The 16,012-nt window shown below is 42.5% G+C and overlaps 1 protein-coding gene across 4 annotated transcripts in view; it reads left to right on the top strand.

Annotated features, from left to right (window-relative positions):
• WDR72 (WD repeat domain 72) overlaps positions 1-11,903 on the top strand; it is a 362,110-nt gene extending 350,207 nt beyond the window's left edge. For all 4 annotated transcript variants that reach the window (XM_056572344.1, XM_056572345.1, XM_056572346.1 and 1 more), the window contains 2 exons: positions 224-319; positions 11,302-11,903. In XM_056572344.1, coding sequence (XP_056428319.1) covers positions 224-319; positions 11,302-11,357 — 152 coding nt within the window. In that variant the 3' untranslated portion in view covers positions 11,358-11,903. The remainder of the gene's footprint in view (positions 1-223; positions 320-11,301) is intronic.
• The last annotated feature ends 4,109 nt before the right edge of the window (positions 11,904-16,012 follow it).

Here is a 16,012-nt window from a genome sequence, read left to right as displayed (position 1 = left end):
ACATCCGCTTTTGAGGTCCTATAATAATTCAAAGGGGTCCATTAGTCTTTTTTGGTATATACCATCCGGCAATGTGTTATAGTTGTATATGTTTAATGGAAACCACAACACAAATGTGGCTTATGCCCAAATTGCACTGTTATTCAGCCTTTCTTAATTATATTACCTTTTTATTGAATGTAAATTGTTTTCAAACACAAATTTCCCTCTTCTTAATTTATAGCGCTCGATGCCTCAGCAAAAAGTGAAAAGGCTGTAAACTTTCAAGAGCCAGAATCCATCACAGAGAAGAGTGGTCTGGAGGACACAGATAGTCCAGGTAAGTCAAAGTTGGACAAAATATGCTATCAATTCTCCTTCCTCATAAAATGCAACAGTGTAATACTTTCTTAGTAGCTGCTGCAGCAGATTAGTCATCACCTCTATTGGCTGAGCCGCGCAGAGATTATTCATTTTGCTCTTTCATCAAGAATTCCCGTCTCAGATTGGCCGAAGGCTTTATAACCTTAGAAGAAAGCTGACACTACCACTTCATTATAATTACTTTTACACTGAGGTCTTTTTTTAAATATATGTGTTGGGTCCAACCTCTGAGCGTATACTCGCTGACTGTATTAAAATGACGGGATAAAGAGCTGCTGTTCGAAAGGCTGACATAGGCAAACTGGACATTTATAACTTTAATTAATTTGAAGGCAGACCGATTGTCACGTCTTCTTATTTTTATCATTTTAGCAAGTTGGTATACAAAAAGATACCTTTTATGGTAGATAGCACGGGGGACAATTATTTCATGAATGGTGCTATTGGACAGCAATTTGTTTTTAACTGGGTTTAATTTTCCCTAAAATCTTCTATCCGTGTGACCTCAGAAGCGCGATTCATCTCCTCTGCAGTCTGTCAGCTTAGTTAAGAAATTTCAAAGTCTTGTAGCTGTGTTGACAGGGGGCAGCTGACAGTAGTCACCTGACCGGTCCCTGAGGAAAAGGCTTGAGATTTCATCATCTATGAAAGAGAGCAGCCTGCCACCATACATAATGTTGTTTCCTACTCCATGTTGCTGTACATTTTTATACAGTTTGTTCATCCGGACATGCACCATACATGATATTTATAGTTATGTTAGGTTTACTTACAGGGTAACATAAAACATATATTTTGTAGATTTCAAACTGTGCTACAGCCAACACTACCCCATATGTTGTAAAGATCTAAGCACCAACAGATAAACTGTAGTTTTTAGTTGTTGTATATCCTCTAGCAATGTAGTGCTGTGGCCATTGTTTTCTCATCTCAGATCAAAAAGAACAACCTGGGAACTGCATTTGGGCTGAAATAAAATCACAGAAAAAAATAATGCTTCTCACTCACTAGGCCATGCAGATACTTTACATGTCTTTTTCTGTGCCTAACTTCTGTATTTAGCTCACAAATCCCTCCATTTTGCTGCTCACTTATTATGACATCCACTGGTCAAGAAGGGGCATGTCCGAGTAAAGCACTGTGGCCACTCTCATTCAGCATGCATTCACTTCCTCCCTGAGTCTGCTATATATATATATATATATATATATATATATATATATATATATATATATATATATTTTTTTTTTTTTTTTTTTTTTTTAAGTATATTAGAAAGGTTAATGTTTTGCCAAGATGTACAACATATAAAACCAAAGTAAGCTATTTGTTTAATCCAAAATTGATCATTATTCTACATAATATAGGAGATTAAAGAGGACCTGTCAACACATTTGGCTCTGAGGGCAGTATGAAATAGTAATAGACATACTGGGGGAGATTTATCAAAACCTGTCCAGAGGAAAAATTGCTGTGGTGCCCATAACAACCAATCAGATCGCTTCTTTCATTTTTGAAAAGGCCTCTGAAAAATTATAGAAGAGATCTGATTGGTTGCTATGGGCAACTTTTCTTCTCGACAGGTTTTGATAAATCTCCCCCATTGATTCCAATGATCTATCACATATATGTGAATCTGCAGTAGTTTTAGACAACTCCCAGTTTGTTAGTTGCAATGAACTGCCAGTGGTTTGAGGCAATTGACAGTTTATCTTTTATGCACAGTAAATAGGAAAGACCTGTCAATGTGCGGTGGGTAGATCCCACAATGCACTGCAACTATTAAACTGCAGGTTCATCTAAACTACAGCAAGGGGCAGATCTCTGAGATCAACATGTCTGTCATGAATTTAGGCAACACAGACAGGCTGGCAGGTTCTCATTACTATGAAGTTAAATCTTTTGACATTTCACACAGACGTTGATGTACTGACCCCTATCAATCGTTAGATAAACACATAAGTAGCATGCACATTTTACATCCATTGAACTCATGTTATGCAACAAGTCAAGCAGAGCAGCAAGCCAGAGAAAAGAGCATTCGACTGCACGTTTCTCCAGGCCCTATCTGGCAATCGGTGGTGGTTATGACATTTATGCTAGTTATGCTTTATTGTATTAAGGGGAATCTGTCACTAGGTTTATGTTGCCCTATCAGAGTCCAGCCTAATCTAGTAATGGACACACTGAGCAAAATTATGTATTTTTTCACTCATTCTGCACAGCCATTCCCCTGATATATAATAGACTGATTGCCGTGCCATACCACTGGCTCCGCCCACCCACCACTGATTGACAGCTGTGTGCCTATACACTGTATAGGCAGAGAGTTTCCAGTCAGTGGCAGGTAGGTGAAGAGAGAGGGCCCTCATAAATACCAAGGACACATAATAGAGATGACTACTGTTACCACTGCTCAATGTCCTCGATCCTCTTGAGGATACCAGGAAACAGCTGTAGAGCAATAGTAATATATACTTCTGACCAACATCATTAACTTATGCTGCCCTCATAAACCTATCAACAGAGTTTTTTTTAAGTACTATGTGGGGCCAATAATACTCATTTAAATTGGATATGCTCCATTTATACTACTGCACATACTGTAGTGATTTGTAGTGAAGACCACTAATCACTACTGGTTTTTAGACGCTCTGAAGTAGGCAAGATATTTTTGCTTTTAGAGAGAGAAAACAATTGCAGTCTTGACCTAAAGATGGCATGACTTAACTTTTAATTTTTTTTATTTTTTTTTTTGTTATGTACTGAAAATTAAAAATCCATACATTTCAATGTTTCTTTATGATACAGTGAGTGTGGTCAAGATTTACATTACTTTATTAATTCCATCTACATGCATGTATTCATTATCTAATCTATGCAAGTCAATATTGCCATTTATAAAAAAATTGGCAAAATGTCTAGTACATACAAATATGTTGTTTATTTTATTATTATTTTTTTTTTTACATTATTATTTGTTTCCTGCTGGATACAACACATTCTCACTTACAAGAGATATATGAGACAGACTTGTGCTTTGTATAGAATTGATAACAGGAATCTAGGTTGAGAATAGGATTCTTCAAATATGGTATCATTATATTGGCAGTAAACAATGAATTGCTCAGTCTTCCCTGTGTGTCCATCCCTGAATTTTAAAACACTGTTCCTTATACCTCCGAAAACCTCTGGAGAATTCAGAACTAGTCTCATTGCCTTCCACTGAGAATTTGTGGCTTGGTTGCCATAGAGACATCGTATTTCTCCAAGAATTGTTCATATTGATCCGTGGACAGGCGTAAATGGCCAGACTAGTGAGGAGAATAAAAGAGGTGGGCAGTACAGAAAATGACCAAAGGTTATGGGTTGGAGAAAAGCTTACTGCAGGCACACACTTACTTTGAGAGGACAATAAGGAAACTGTAGAATTTTTGGCTGGGTTTTGGTTTTGTACTTTGTGCCATTGTTTTCATTCACTATGGAGTGAAAGAAACTTGTTAGTCACTTGTCATGTCAGATCTTTGGTGCTTGTCCTGACACAGCTGTCAGCCTACATGCTCTGTGTGCAGTTCAGGGACACACAACAAAGAGCTAGTAACATGAATTATTTATCTGCTCCCGTGTGGATGAAATTCTGTGATAAGAAATTAAGACACTTCCAATCGGAGGATAGGTAAAACAGGTTTGATCACGTAACCCTGTATTTACATTTCAAGTAACAAAATGATGATGGGTATGAAAACAAATGTCTACAGTAAACAGAAAAAATGTCTGTCCGTCCGTGTTGACATGGTATTAGTCTATTATATATGGCCATACATAAAACTACCAAAGAATTCTACATGATTTACAAGGTTTAACCCCTCCCGACTATATTGGACTTTACGAACCAAGCATTTATTTAGTGTGTTCACTGTCGAATTACACTTTTGTCTATTGATGCAGCTGTATGATATTTTGATTTTTGCAAGATGAGGTATATTGTTTAATAAAACCATTTTGAGAGATAAGTTTATCAATAAGTTTATGATACTTGAGGGGAAACAGCAATTTTGCCATTGTATTTTTGCTGTTGTTTTTCAATGTTTACAATGGGATGAAAATGACAAATTACCTTTTTTTCTTTGAGTCAAATATGGCAATACCAAATAGGTTTAGGTTTGTCACGATGCCGGCTGGCAGGTAGTGGATCCTCTGTGCCAGAGAGGGATTGGCGTGGACCGTGCTAGAGGATCGGTTCTAAGTCACTACTGGTTTTCACCAGAGCCCGCCGCAAAGCGGGATGGTCTTGCTGCGGCGGTAGTGACCAGGTCGTATCCCCTAGCAACGGCTCAACCTCTCTGGCTGCTGAAGATAGGCGCGGTACAAGGGAGTAGACAGAAGCAAGGTCGGACGTAGCAGAAGGTCGGGGCAGGCAGCAAGGATCGTAGTCAGGGGCAACGGCAGGAGGTCTGGAACACAGGCTAGGAACACACAAGGAAACGCTTTCACTGGCACTAAGGCAACAAGATCCGGCGAGGGAGTGAAGGGGAAGTGAGGTGATATAGGGAAGTGCACAGGTGTAAACACTAATTGGAACCACTGCGCCAATCAGCGGCGCAGTGGCCCTTTAAATCGCAAAGACCCGGCGCGCGCGCGCCCTAGGGAGCGGGGCCGCGCGCGCCGGGACAGAACTGACGGAGAGCGAGTCAGGTACGGGAGCCGGGGTGCGCATCGCGAGCGGGCGCTACCCGCATCGCGAATCGCATCCCGGCCAGAGGCGGTATCGCAGCGCCCCGGGTCCGTGGAACCGACCGGAGCGCTGCAGTGAGAGGAGTGTAGCGAGCGCTCCGGGGAGGAGCGGGGACCCGGAGCGCTCGGCGTAACAGTACCCCCCCCCTTGGGTCTCCCCCTCTTCTTGGAGCCTGAGAACCTGAGGACCAGACTTTTGTCCAGGATATTGTCCTCAGGTTCCCAGGACCTCTCTTCTGGACCACAACCCTCCCAATCCACTAAAAAGAAGGTTTTCCCTCTGACCTTTTTAGATGCTAAAATTTCTTTGACGGAGAAGATGTCCGAGGAGCCGGAGACAGGAGTGGGGGGAACAGATTTGGGAGAGAAACGGTTAATGATAAGTGGTTTAAGAAGAGAAACATGAAAGGCATTAGGAATACGAAGAGAAGGAGGAAGAAGAAGTTTGTAAGAGACAGGATTAATCTGGCGCAAAATCTTGAAAGGACCAAGATAGCGTGGTCCCAACTTATAGCTAGGGACACGGAAGCGGACATATTTGGCGGAGAGCCATACCTTGTCTCCAGGGGAAAAAATGGGAGGAGCTCTTCTTTTCTTATCCGCGAATCTCTTCATGCGTGAAGAAGCCTGTAAGAGAGATTTTTGGGTCTCTCTCCATATGATGGAGAGATCACGAGAAATTTCATCCACAGCGGGCAGACCAGAGGGCAAGGGGGTAGGGAGGGGGGGAAGAGGGTGACGGCCGTACACCACGAAAAACGGGGATTTGGAGGAAGATTCAGAGATTCTGAAATTATACGAGAATTCGGCCCAAGGTAGAAGATCTGCCCAGTCATCCTGGCGGGAGGAAACAAAATGTCGTAAATAGTCACCCAAGATCTGGTTAATTCTTTCTACTTGTCCATTGGATTGAGGATGGTATGCAGAAGAAAAATTTAATTTAATCTTGAGTTGTTTACAGAGAGCCCTCCAGAATTTAGACACAAATTGGACGCCTCTATCCGAGACGATCTGCGTAGGCAACCCGTGAAGACGAAAAATGTGTACAAAAAATTGTTTAGCCAACTGAGGCGCTGAAGGAAGACCAGGAAGAGGGATGAAATGTGCCATTTTGGAGAATCGATCAACGACCACCCAAATAACAGTGTTGCCATGGGATGGGGGTAAGTCAGTAATAAAATCCATACCAATCAGAGACCAAGGTTGTTCGGGAACAGGCAGAGGAAGAAGAAAACCAGCGGGCTTCTGGCGAGGAGTCTTATCCCGGGCACAGATAGTGCAGGCTCGCACAAAGTCCACCACATCAGTCTCTAGAGTCGGCCACCAATAGAAGCGAGAGATGAGTTGCACAGATTTCTTGATGCCCGCATGACCTGCGAGATGGGAGGAGTGACCCCATTTGAGGATTCCGAGGCGTTGGCGTGGAGAAACAAAGGTCTTTCCTGGAGGAGTTTGCCTGATGGAGGCTGGAGAAGTGGAAATCAGGCAGTCAGGAGGAATGATGTGTTGAGGAGAGAGTTCAATTTCAGAAGCATCTGAGGAACGAGAGAGAGCATCGGCCCTAATGTTCTTATCAGCAGGCCGAAAGTGAATTTCAAAATTAAATCGGGCAAAGAACAGAGACCATCTGGCCTGACGAGGATTCAGCCGTTGGGCAGACTCGAGGTATGAGAGGTTCTTGTGATCGGTGTAAATAATAACTGGAAATCTTGATCCCTCCAGCAGATGCCTCCATTCCTCAAGTGCTAATTTAATGGCTAGAAGCTCTCGATCCCCGATGGAGTAGTTCCTCTCCGCCGGAGAGAAGGTCCTAGAAAAAAAACCACAAGTAACAGCATGCCCGGAAGAGTTTTTTTGTAGAAGGACAGCTCCAGCTCCCACTGAGGAGGCATCAACCTCCAATAGGAAGGGTTTAGATGGGTCAGGTCTGGAGAGCACGGGAGCCGAAGAGAAGGCGGACTTGAGTCGTTTAAAGGCGTCTTCCGCTTGAGGAGGCCAAGACTTGGGATCGGCATTTTTTTTGGTTAAAGCCACAATAGGAGCCACAATGGTAGAAAAATGTGGAATAAATTGCCTGTAATAATTGGCGAACCCCAAAAAACGTTGGATGGCACGGAGTCCGGAGGGGCGTGGCCAATCTAAGACGGCAGAGAGTTTATCTGGATCCATTTGTAGTCCCTGGCCAGAGACCAAGTATCCTAGAAAAGGAAGAGATTGGCATTCAAACAGACATTTCTCAATTTTCGCATAGAGTTGATTGTCACGAAGTCTCTGAAGAACCATACGGACATGCTGGCGGTGTTCTTCTAGATTGGCCGAAAAAATTAGGATATCATCAAGATATACAACAACACAGGAGTATAACAGATCACGAAAAATTTCATTAACAAAGTCTTGGAAGACAGCAGGGGCGTTGCACAGGCCAAAGGGCATGACCAGATACTCAAAGTGTCCATCTCTGGTGTTAAATGCTGTTTTCCACTCATCCCCCTCTCTGATGCGGATGAGGTTATAGGCGCCTCTTAAGTCCAATTTAGTAAAGATGTGGGCACCTTGGAGGCGATCAAAGAGTTCAGAGATGAGGGGTAAGGGGTAGCGGTTCTTAACCGTGATTTTATTAAGTCCGCGGTAGTCAATGCAAGGACGTAGAGAGCCATCTTTTTTGGACACAAAGAAAAATCCGGCTCCGGCAGGAGAGGAGGATTTACGGATAAAGCCCTTTTTTAGATTCTCCTGGACGTATTCAGACATGGCAAGAGTCTCTGGGACAGAGAGAGGATAAATTCTGCCCCGGGGTGGAGTAGTGCCCGGGAGGAGGTCGATAGGACAATCATAAGGCCTGTGAGGAGGTAGAGTCTCCGCTTGTTTTTTGCAGAAAACATCCGCGAAGTCCATATAGGCCTTAGGGAGACCGGTTACTGGAGGAAGCACAGAGTTACGGCAAGGGTTACTGGGAACCGGTTTTAGACAGTCCTTGGAACAAGAGGGCCCCCAACTCTTGATCTCCCCAGTGGACCAATCCAGGGTTGGGGAATGAAGTTGAAGCCAGGGAAGTCCAAGGAGAATTTCCGAGGTGCAATTGGGGAGGACCAAAAGTTCAATCCTCTCGTGATGAGATCCGATGCTCATTAGAAGGGGCTCCGTGCGGAAACGTATGGAACAGTCCAATCTTTCATTGTTTATACAATTGATGTAAAGGGGTCTGGTGAGACTGGTCACTGGGATGTTGAACCTGTTGACGAGAGAGGCCAAAATAAAATTTCCTGCAGATCCAGAGTCCAAGAAGGCCACAGAAGAGAAGGAGAAGGCAGAGGCAGACATCCGCACAGGCACAGTAAGACGTGGAGAAGCAGAGTGGACATCAAGGATTGTCTCACCTTTGTGCGGAGTCAGGGTACGTCTTTCCAGGCGGGGAGGGCGGATAGGACAATCCCTCAGGAAGTGTTCGGTACTAGCACAGTACAGGCAGAGGTTCTCCATGCGGCGTCGTGTCCTCTCTTGGGATGTCAGGCGAGACCGGTCGACCTGCATAGCCTCCACGGCGGGAGGCACAGGAACAGATTGCAGGGAACCAGAGGAGAGAGGAGCCGAGGAGAAGAAACGCCTCGTGCGAACAGAGTCCATATCTTGGCGGAGCTCCTGACGCCTTTCGGAAAAACGCATGTCAATGCGAGTGGCTAGGTGAATAAGTTCATGAAGATTAGCAGGCATTTCTCGTGCGGCCAGAACATCTTTAATGTTGCTGGATAGGCCTTTTTTAAAGGTCGCGCAGAGGGCCTCATTGTTCCAGGATAATTCAGAAGCAAGAGTACGGAATTGTACGGCATACTCGCCAACGGAAGAATTACCCTGGACCAGGTTCAACAGGGCAGTCTCAGCAGAAGAGGCTCGGGCAGGTTCCTCAAAGACACTTCGAATTTCCGAGAAGAAGGAGTGTACAGAGGCAGTGACGGGGTCATTGCGGTCCCAGAGCGGTGTGGCCCAAGCCAGGGCTTTTCCAGACAGCAGGCTGACTACGAAAGCCACCTTAGACCTTTCAGTGGGGAACTGGTCCGACATCATCTCCAAGTGTAATGAACATTGGGAAAGGAAGCCACGGCAAAGCTTAGAGTCCCCATCAAATTTATCCGGCAAGGACAGTCGTAGTCCAGAAGCGGCCACTCGCTGCGGAGGAGGTACAGGAGCTGGCGGAGGAGATGGTTGCTGGAGCTGTGGTAGTAACTGTTGTAGCATAACAGTCAGTTGAGACAGCTGTTGGCCTTGTTGCGCAATCTGTTGTGACTGCTGGGCGACCACCGTGGTGAGGTCAGCGACAACTGGCAGAGGAACTTCAGCGGGATCCATGGCCGGATCTACTGTCACGATGCCGGCTGGCAGGTAGTGGATCCTCTGTGCCAGAGAGGGATTGGCGTGGACCGTGCTAGAGGATCGGTTCTAAGTCACTACTGGTTTTCACCAGAGCCCGCCGCAAAGCGGGATGGTCTTGCTGCGGCGGTAGTGACCAGGTCGTATCCCCTAGCAACGGCTCAACCTCTCTGGCTGCTGAAGATAGGCGCGGTACAAGGGAGTAGACAGAAGCAAGGTCGGACGTAGCAGAAGGTCGGGGCAGGCAGCAAGGATCGTAGTCAGGGGCAACGGCAGGAGGTCTGGAACACAGGCTAGGAACACACAAGGAAACGCTTTCACTGGCACTAAGGCAACAAGATCCGGCGAGGGAGTGAAGGGGAAGTGAGGTGATATAGGGAAGTGCACAGGTGTAAACACTAATTGGAACCACTGCGCCAATCAGCGGCGCAGTGGCCCTTTAAATCGCAAAGACCCGGCGCGCGCGCGCCCTAGGGAGCGGGGCCGCGCGCGCCGGGACAGAACTGACGGAGAGCGAGTCAGGTACGGGAGCCGGGGTGCGCATCGCGAGCGGGCGCTACCCGCATCGCGAATCGCATCCCGGCCAGAGGCGGTATCGCAGCGCCCCGGGTCCGTGGAACCGACCGGAGCGCTGCAGTGAGAGGAGTGTAGCGAGCGCTCCGGGGAGGAGCGGGGACCCGGAGCGCTCGGCGTAACAAGGTTTTTAATGCTTCAGTACTTGTGTCAGATAAAGGTATGTCTTAAGGGAAAAGAAGTACTTTTTGTCTCTGCATTCCAAGATCTATACGTTTTTTCCGTTTAATGCGCCACAAGTTTTACTTTTTTCATAGTTTTAAAAGTAACATTTTGTAAAAAAAAAAAAAAAGACATCTTCCATCACTAGTTAGTTTACTTTTATGTGTTGTTATGATTACAAAGAGTGCCCTTTTTTGCAGTTTTTTATTGTTTTGTATTATTTTTAAATATAAATGTAAGTCAGTTTCCCTGACTTATCAGCACTCCATGATCACTTTGCAGGGAATGGGACAATATGCAAAAAGATGAAGTCTGCTGCAATTGCTATTGACTGCAGTATCTCATGGGTTAACATGTTAAAAATGTGGCCATAACCTTCTGTCTCCTACAGATAGAAATTATTTCTAACTATAGATAGAAATAATGGGTGGACAGCATGGAACTGGTGACAGAGATCTATAAATCAAGGCCAGAAAGGCAGGGGGAAGTCGGCTGGAATTTCCTTGTTATTCTTAGACATGTTATGGGTACTTTTGAAACACTGTTGAATTTTTTTAGTGAATTTAAGGGCATATATACCATAGAAGCAGACTTGTGGTTGCTATGGGGCTCTTGGGGAGAATGGGTCCAGCTTTACTTGATCCTATGCTACTGGGAAGGGACAAGTAATGAAGGAGTGTTGCCAAGTAAAGGGTAATTAAAAGGGTGCATTGGGGGAAAACTCCATTCTATCATTAGGATAGGAAAACCTTGACACCATATGGGGGGGGGGGGGGGGTCACTATTTTCCATGTACACTACTGAGTGGACCAAAACATTTTGTAATAAAGAAGCCTCCCCTTGCTTCATGCTGCCTGTGGTTTGGTTCACATGAAACAGATGATGGTTTCCTTGTAGTCAGTAATAGCACAGTATAAAAAATAATAGGCTTGGCTAGATGAATCTGTATACTTTGTTGTAAATTTTGTACATTTTTTTTTATAAACAGTGTCAGAAATGTAACATGGCCCAATCATTGTGTACATTGATTGTATTAAATTAATTTAAAAAAAATCCCTAAAATGAGACTTTTCTGACATGTTTTTCTTTTATAATTTTTTTCAGATGAAATTAAGCAGAACCCTTGGATGTCCAAAGTCTGTTACTGCAAAGTGTGTTAGAAGTACCGTTACAATACAGACTTAGTTTATTATATGTATGTTTGTATGACAAATTGAAAATCTTTTCATGTATAAAACAATGGATCTTTTATGTGAAAATCAAGGTCAAACTAGAATAAATAAATCATTAAAATAATTCCAGGTGTTGTGTTTTCAGATATTTTTTAAATATATGAATGACATTTAAATAAATTAGCAAAAGCAACCATAATGATTATTTATTTTTAACAGTAAACCATGCACACAAAGTCATGGAACAGAAAGCACCATATACAAGAAGTGGTTCCAAATAGCTGTAATTTGACCACATTTTACCATCTATATTATGTCTGCAAGACTTGGGATTCACCATTTACTCCCACAGTTCAGTTGAATATAACTTCTGCATCTTCAGTGATTCTGTATGATTTAAATGCTAAAAACATTAGTATAACCTTATAAACCTGAGCTTGAGCTGGAAAAAGAGAAGGTCTTCATTCTGGAAAAAAAACTCATGTTTATTACTGCTCATATTTACAGTATGTATAATATATGACATTTTATTTAATAAAGCATCTTTAAACAATATCTGTTCTAGGGTTAGTGTTTTATTGTACAAATAGTCTTGTGAGATTTTGTGTAATAAATGTGTTTTGATCAAAATTTGAAGACTTAGATCAGTAACACTTCCCAAAGTAACTACCTACCATAAGGCTTCTCAATTTTTTTCTTGTGGGACCTCACCAGCAATAACATTCTGATGCCCAAGCCTTACCAGTCACCACTCATGCTAAAATTAAAAATATGGTTCAGTTTACCTTTCACATATGACCTGAACCTAGTATGAAAATAAAATATTCATTAAAGCGGTATTCCGGCCATAGACATCTTACCCCTATGCAAAGTATAGGGGATAAGTTGTCTGATCACGATGCGGCCCGCCTCCGGGACCCCCACGATCTCTGTGCAGCACCCGCATTCTATGCCGGGCTGCTGCTCCAGTATTGGAAACCTTTGTGTTTACGGGACTGGAGACGTGATGTCACGCCACATCCCCTCATTACGTCACACCACACCCCTCTCCATTCATGTCTATGGGAGGGGGCATGATGGCCACAGACATGAATGGAGGGGCCGTGGCATGATGTCACAAGGGGGCATGGCATGATGTCACGTCCCCAGTCCCGGAAACACAGAGGTTTCTGAGACTGGAGAAGTAGCCCAGGATAGAATGGGGGTGCTGCACGGAGATCGCGGGGGTTCCAGCGGCAGACCCACCCCACGTTCAGACATCTTATCCCCTATCCTTTGGATAGGGGATAAGATGTCTATGTCCAGAATACCTCTTTAAAGAACTCAGTCCTGTGGCTACTCAGAGTCTGGTAGGATAAAGAATAGTTTGTGTAGCCTATTCTCACTTCAGTGAAAACTAACTCCCCAGCTGTGCCTCACCAGAAACTAGGGGTACTTCACCAATGAGGTCAACCTCAAAATTGGAGAAGCGTTGGCCTAAAAAACACCTATCACTTTCTTCACAATCCGGAACATTCCTGTAATAGATTAGGTTTCCTCCAAGGTTCCTGCGTTCCCATTAACACAAACAGACAGTTGCTACATAGACCCAATACAGACTGCCTTAAAAGGCAGTGTCCATTCTATTGAATGAAAATCTTTCATTAGAAGGTCACCTAGCATATAGCTGATGTTAGGGGTCTTGTTGCTGAAAACTGCCGTTCCTGAAGAGCTTATAATCTACTATTAAAATCTACTAGTAAAATGTTGGTCGAAACATTATCACTCTAAATCCATAATCACAACGATTGGAAATATGTGTTCAATAAATGCTATGGTTGTTAACAAGTATGCATAGAGAGTGCTATTGAAGTCTTTCTGTAACACACTAACAGTATAGAGTGGGTGAGTACACTTTGCTCCGATGAACTCTTTATGAATTGAATAACTATTGGTTTATAAAAACCTTGAGTTATTGTCCACATATTGGGATCTTAATATATTTTGTAAAAATGATAATGCACATAGATTAACAGTGCAATCCTTATCCAGCCTTCCATTGATTCACCCTACTGCTCAGTACATCATATCAGATTTTGAACATCTTTCATTAGACTAACATACAAAACAGCACACCTAAACTGAAAATTAAAGCATGTGTTTTTATGGATTCTTATTGCCAAAGCTTTTTAATGATGGTGGTTTTTAGAGATGAGCGAACTTACAGTAAATTCGATTCGTTACGAACTTCTCGGCTCGGTAGTTGATGACTTATCCTCCATAAATGAGTTCAGCTTTCAGGTGCTCCGGTGGGCTGGAAAAGGTGGATACAGTCCTAGGAAAGATTCTCCTAGGACTGTATCCACCTTTTCCAGCTCACGGGAGCACCTGAAAGCTGAACTAATTTATGCAGGATAAGTCATCAACTACAGAGCCGAGAAGTTCGTGACGAATCGAATTTACTGTAAGTTCGCTCATCTCTAGTGGTTTTCTCTGGTAGTATTTTTTAAATTAAAGTCAAGAAGGTCTAGTGGTCCAAAAAAGCAGGAACAAATATAAAGACAGGACTGAACAGATCCCTGTGCAAAGTAGTAATCCCATCTACCAGGTCATGAGCACTAGATGAGCCAGTTAAGAATAGGCCAATGTTTGTAGGTAAAAGTGGAAATGTTGTGAAAGGTAATTTATAGCTCCTTTGGAGGCACTGTTACAATCATCCCATCATTTTGACCTCCTGTCTCAGTCAAGTGTTGTATGGTGTAGCTTCCATCTTTGGAGTTTCTGTTATAACTACTAGTGTTGAGCGGCATAGGCCATATTCGAATTCGCGAATATTCGCGAATATATGGACGAATATTCGTCATATATTCGCGAATATTCGCATATTCGTTATATTCTCGTTTTATTTTCGCATATGCGAATATTCGCGTATGCGAAAATTAGCATGTGAAAATTAGCACATACAAAATTAACATACGCGAATATTCACATATGCGAAAATTAGCATATGCTAATTTTCACATATGCGAATTTTCGCACGCCAGTCTCACACAGTAGTATTACAGCCTTCTTTACACCACACAAGCTGGAAGCAGAGAGGGGTGATCATTGTGATGTGTACTGTGAAGAAAAAAAAATAAAAAAAAAATACGAATATTCGTAATTACGAATATATAGCGCTATATTCGCGAAATTCGCGAATTCGCGAATATGCGATATTCGCGAATAATATTCGAATTGCGAATATTCGCGAGCAACACTAATAACTACTAGGAAGCTCCTACCATGACCCACAGCCTGCTGTGCAGGTCGTGTGAGAGTTAGACATACAGGCTTCCAAGGGGGACTCCCCCATCATTGACTACCCAGAAGCTTTTCATATTTTCATCTTTCAAACATGTTGCATATTTTTTGCAGATTCTGTTGCCGAACCATAGCAAAACCATTATCTGAACTTATACTTACTTTGATTTCAGGAGAGTATTCAGCTTAACAAAAATAAGTAACATGTTTAAGTACAACAAGTAGAACTAACTAACTATGTTTTTTTTTTTTTTTTCAAATGTAAGCCATAAGATAATAAGTAGCTCTTGTTCTTTATCTCGATGTCTCAGCCCAAAGCAGTTAGCTCTTCCAGCCTCCCAGAAACCATGTACATTATTTAAACAAGAATGTTGTAAAGATAGCATAGAAGTGAAAAATGTTCTCGCTATGTACACCATACAACAAGCTCTGTAGAAAATTGGGCCCATGTGGGCTTTTCTGAACATCAGCCATTTTCAAAAGAATTGAGTAAAACAGTTTGTGACCCCAATAAATACTGTTGTATGATTGTACTGAGAAAGCTGCATAATATTCATGTCATGCACCTGCATAGAGCTGTTTGCATTCTCGTAATGGCTAACTTCACAAGATTTTGAGCATGGTAAGAAAAAAAAACCTCTACAGTCCAGTCCGGTTTATTCAACTGTCTGGGCTGACTAGAAAAGCTACATGATACTATGGAAAATACCAATACCTTACACACTGTATAGAAAGTATTGATTCACAAAATAATATAAATACATAAGTAAAATGAATGACTAGAACATATAATAGAATGTATCAATATTGTTAGGGTACATAACACATTAGGAAGCATGAAGACCACACAAGGACTATACAGATGTGTCCTTTTCTCTAAGTTTAACCTATCCTGTGATGTCTGGTGTGAAATGACCAGCTTTTTAACAACAATTATGGACATTTATCAATGGGTTTAGTCAGGTTTTCTTTACTATAATTGTCGCAAAATTGTTGCAACTGCGACTACGCGATTTTTCGTGCGACATTTTGACTGGAAAGCGAGAAAAGCAAGTTTTCCAAAAATTAACTACGTAGTAATAATTTTAAAATGGACTACGGGTAGTCAGGTATTTATTAACTGCGACAGTCGCAACTGCGCAAAAAAAAGTCGCAACAGGGTTACAAATTGACTAAATTTACTCCAGCTCAAACATGGAGCAGAAAAAGCTACTACCAAAGTAAAAAAGGAAAAATTGCTTACGTGAAAGAAAATTATCAACAGGCTGAAACCAGTTGATAAATAAGTCACACATAAGCAAAAAAAAAAGTAAGGAAAAAATTACTAAAAAAAAAGAATACATAAGCAAACATTGATAAAT

The sequence above is a fragment of the Hyla sarda genome, chromosome 4 (assembly GCF_029499605.1).
Source record: "Hyla sarda isolate aHylSar1 chromosome 4, aHylSar1.hap1, whole genome shotgun sequence".
Classification (NCBI taxonomy): Eukaryota; Metazoa; Chordata; class Amphibia; order Anura; family Hylidae; genus Hyla; species Hyla sarda.
The sequence above is the reverse complement of the archived record's forward strand: the minus strand, read 5'-3'. Positions and strand labels throughout refer to the sequence as shown.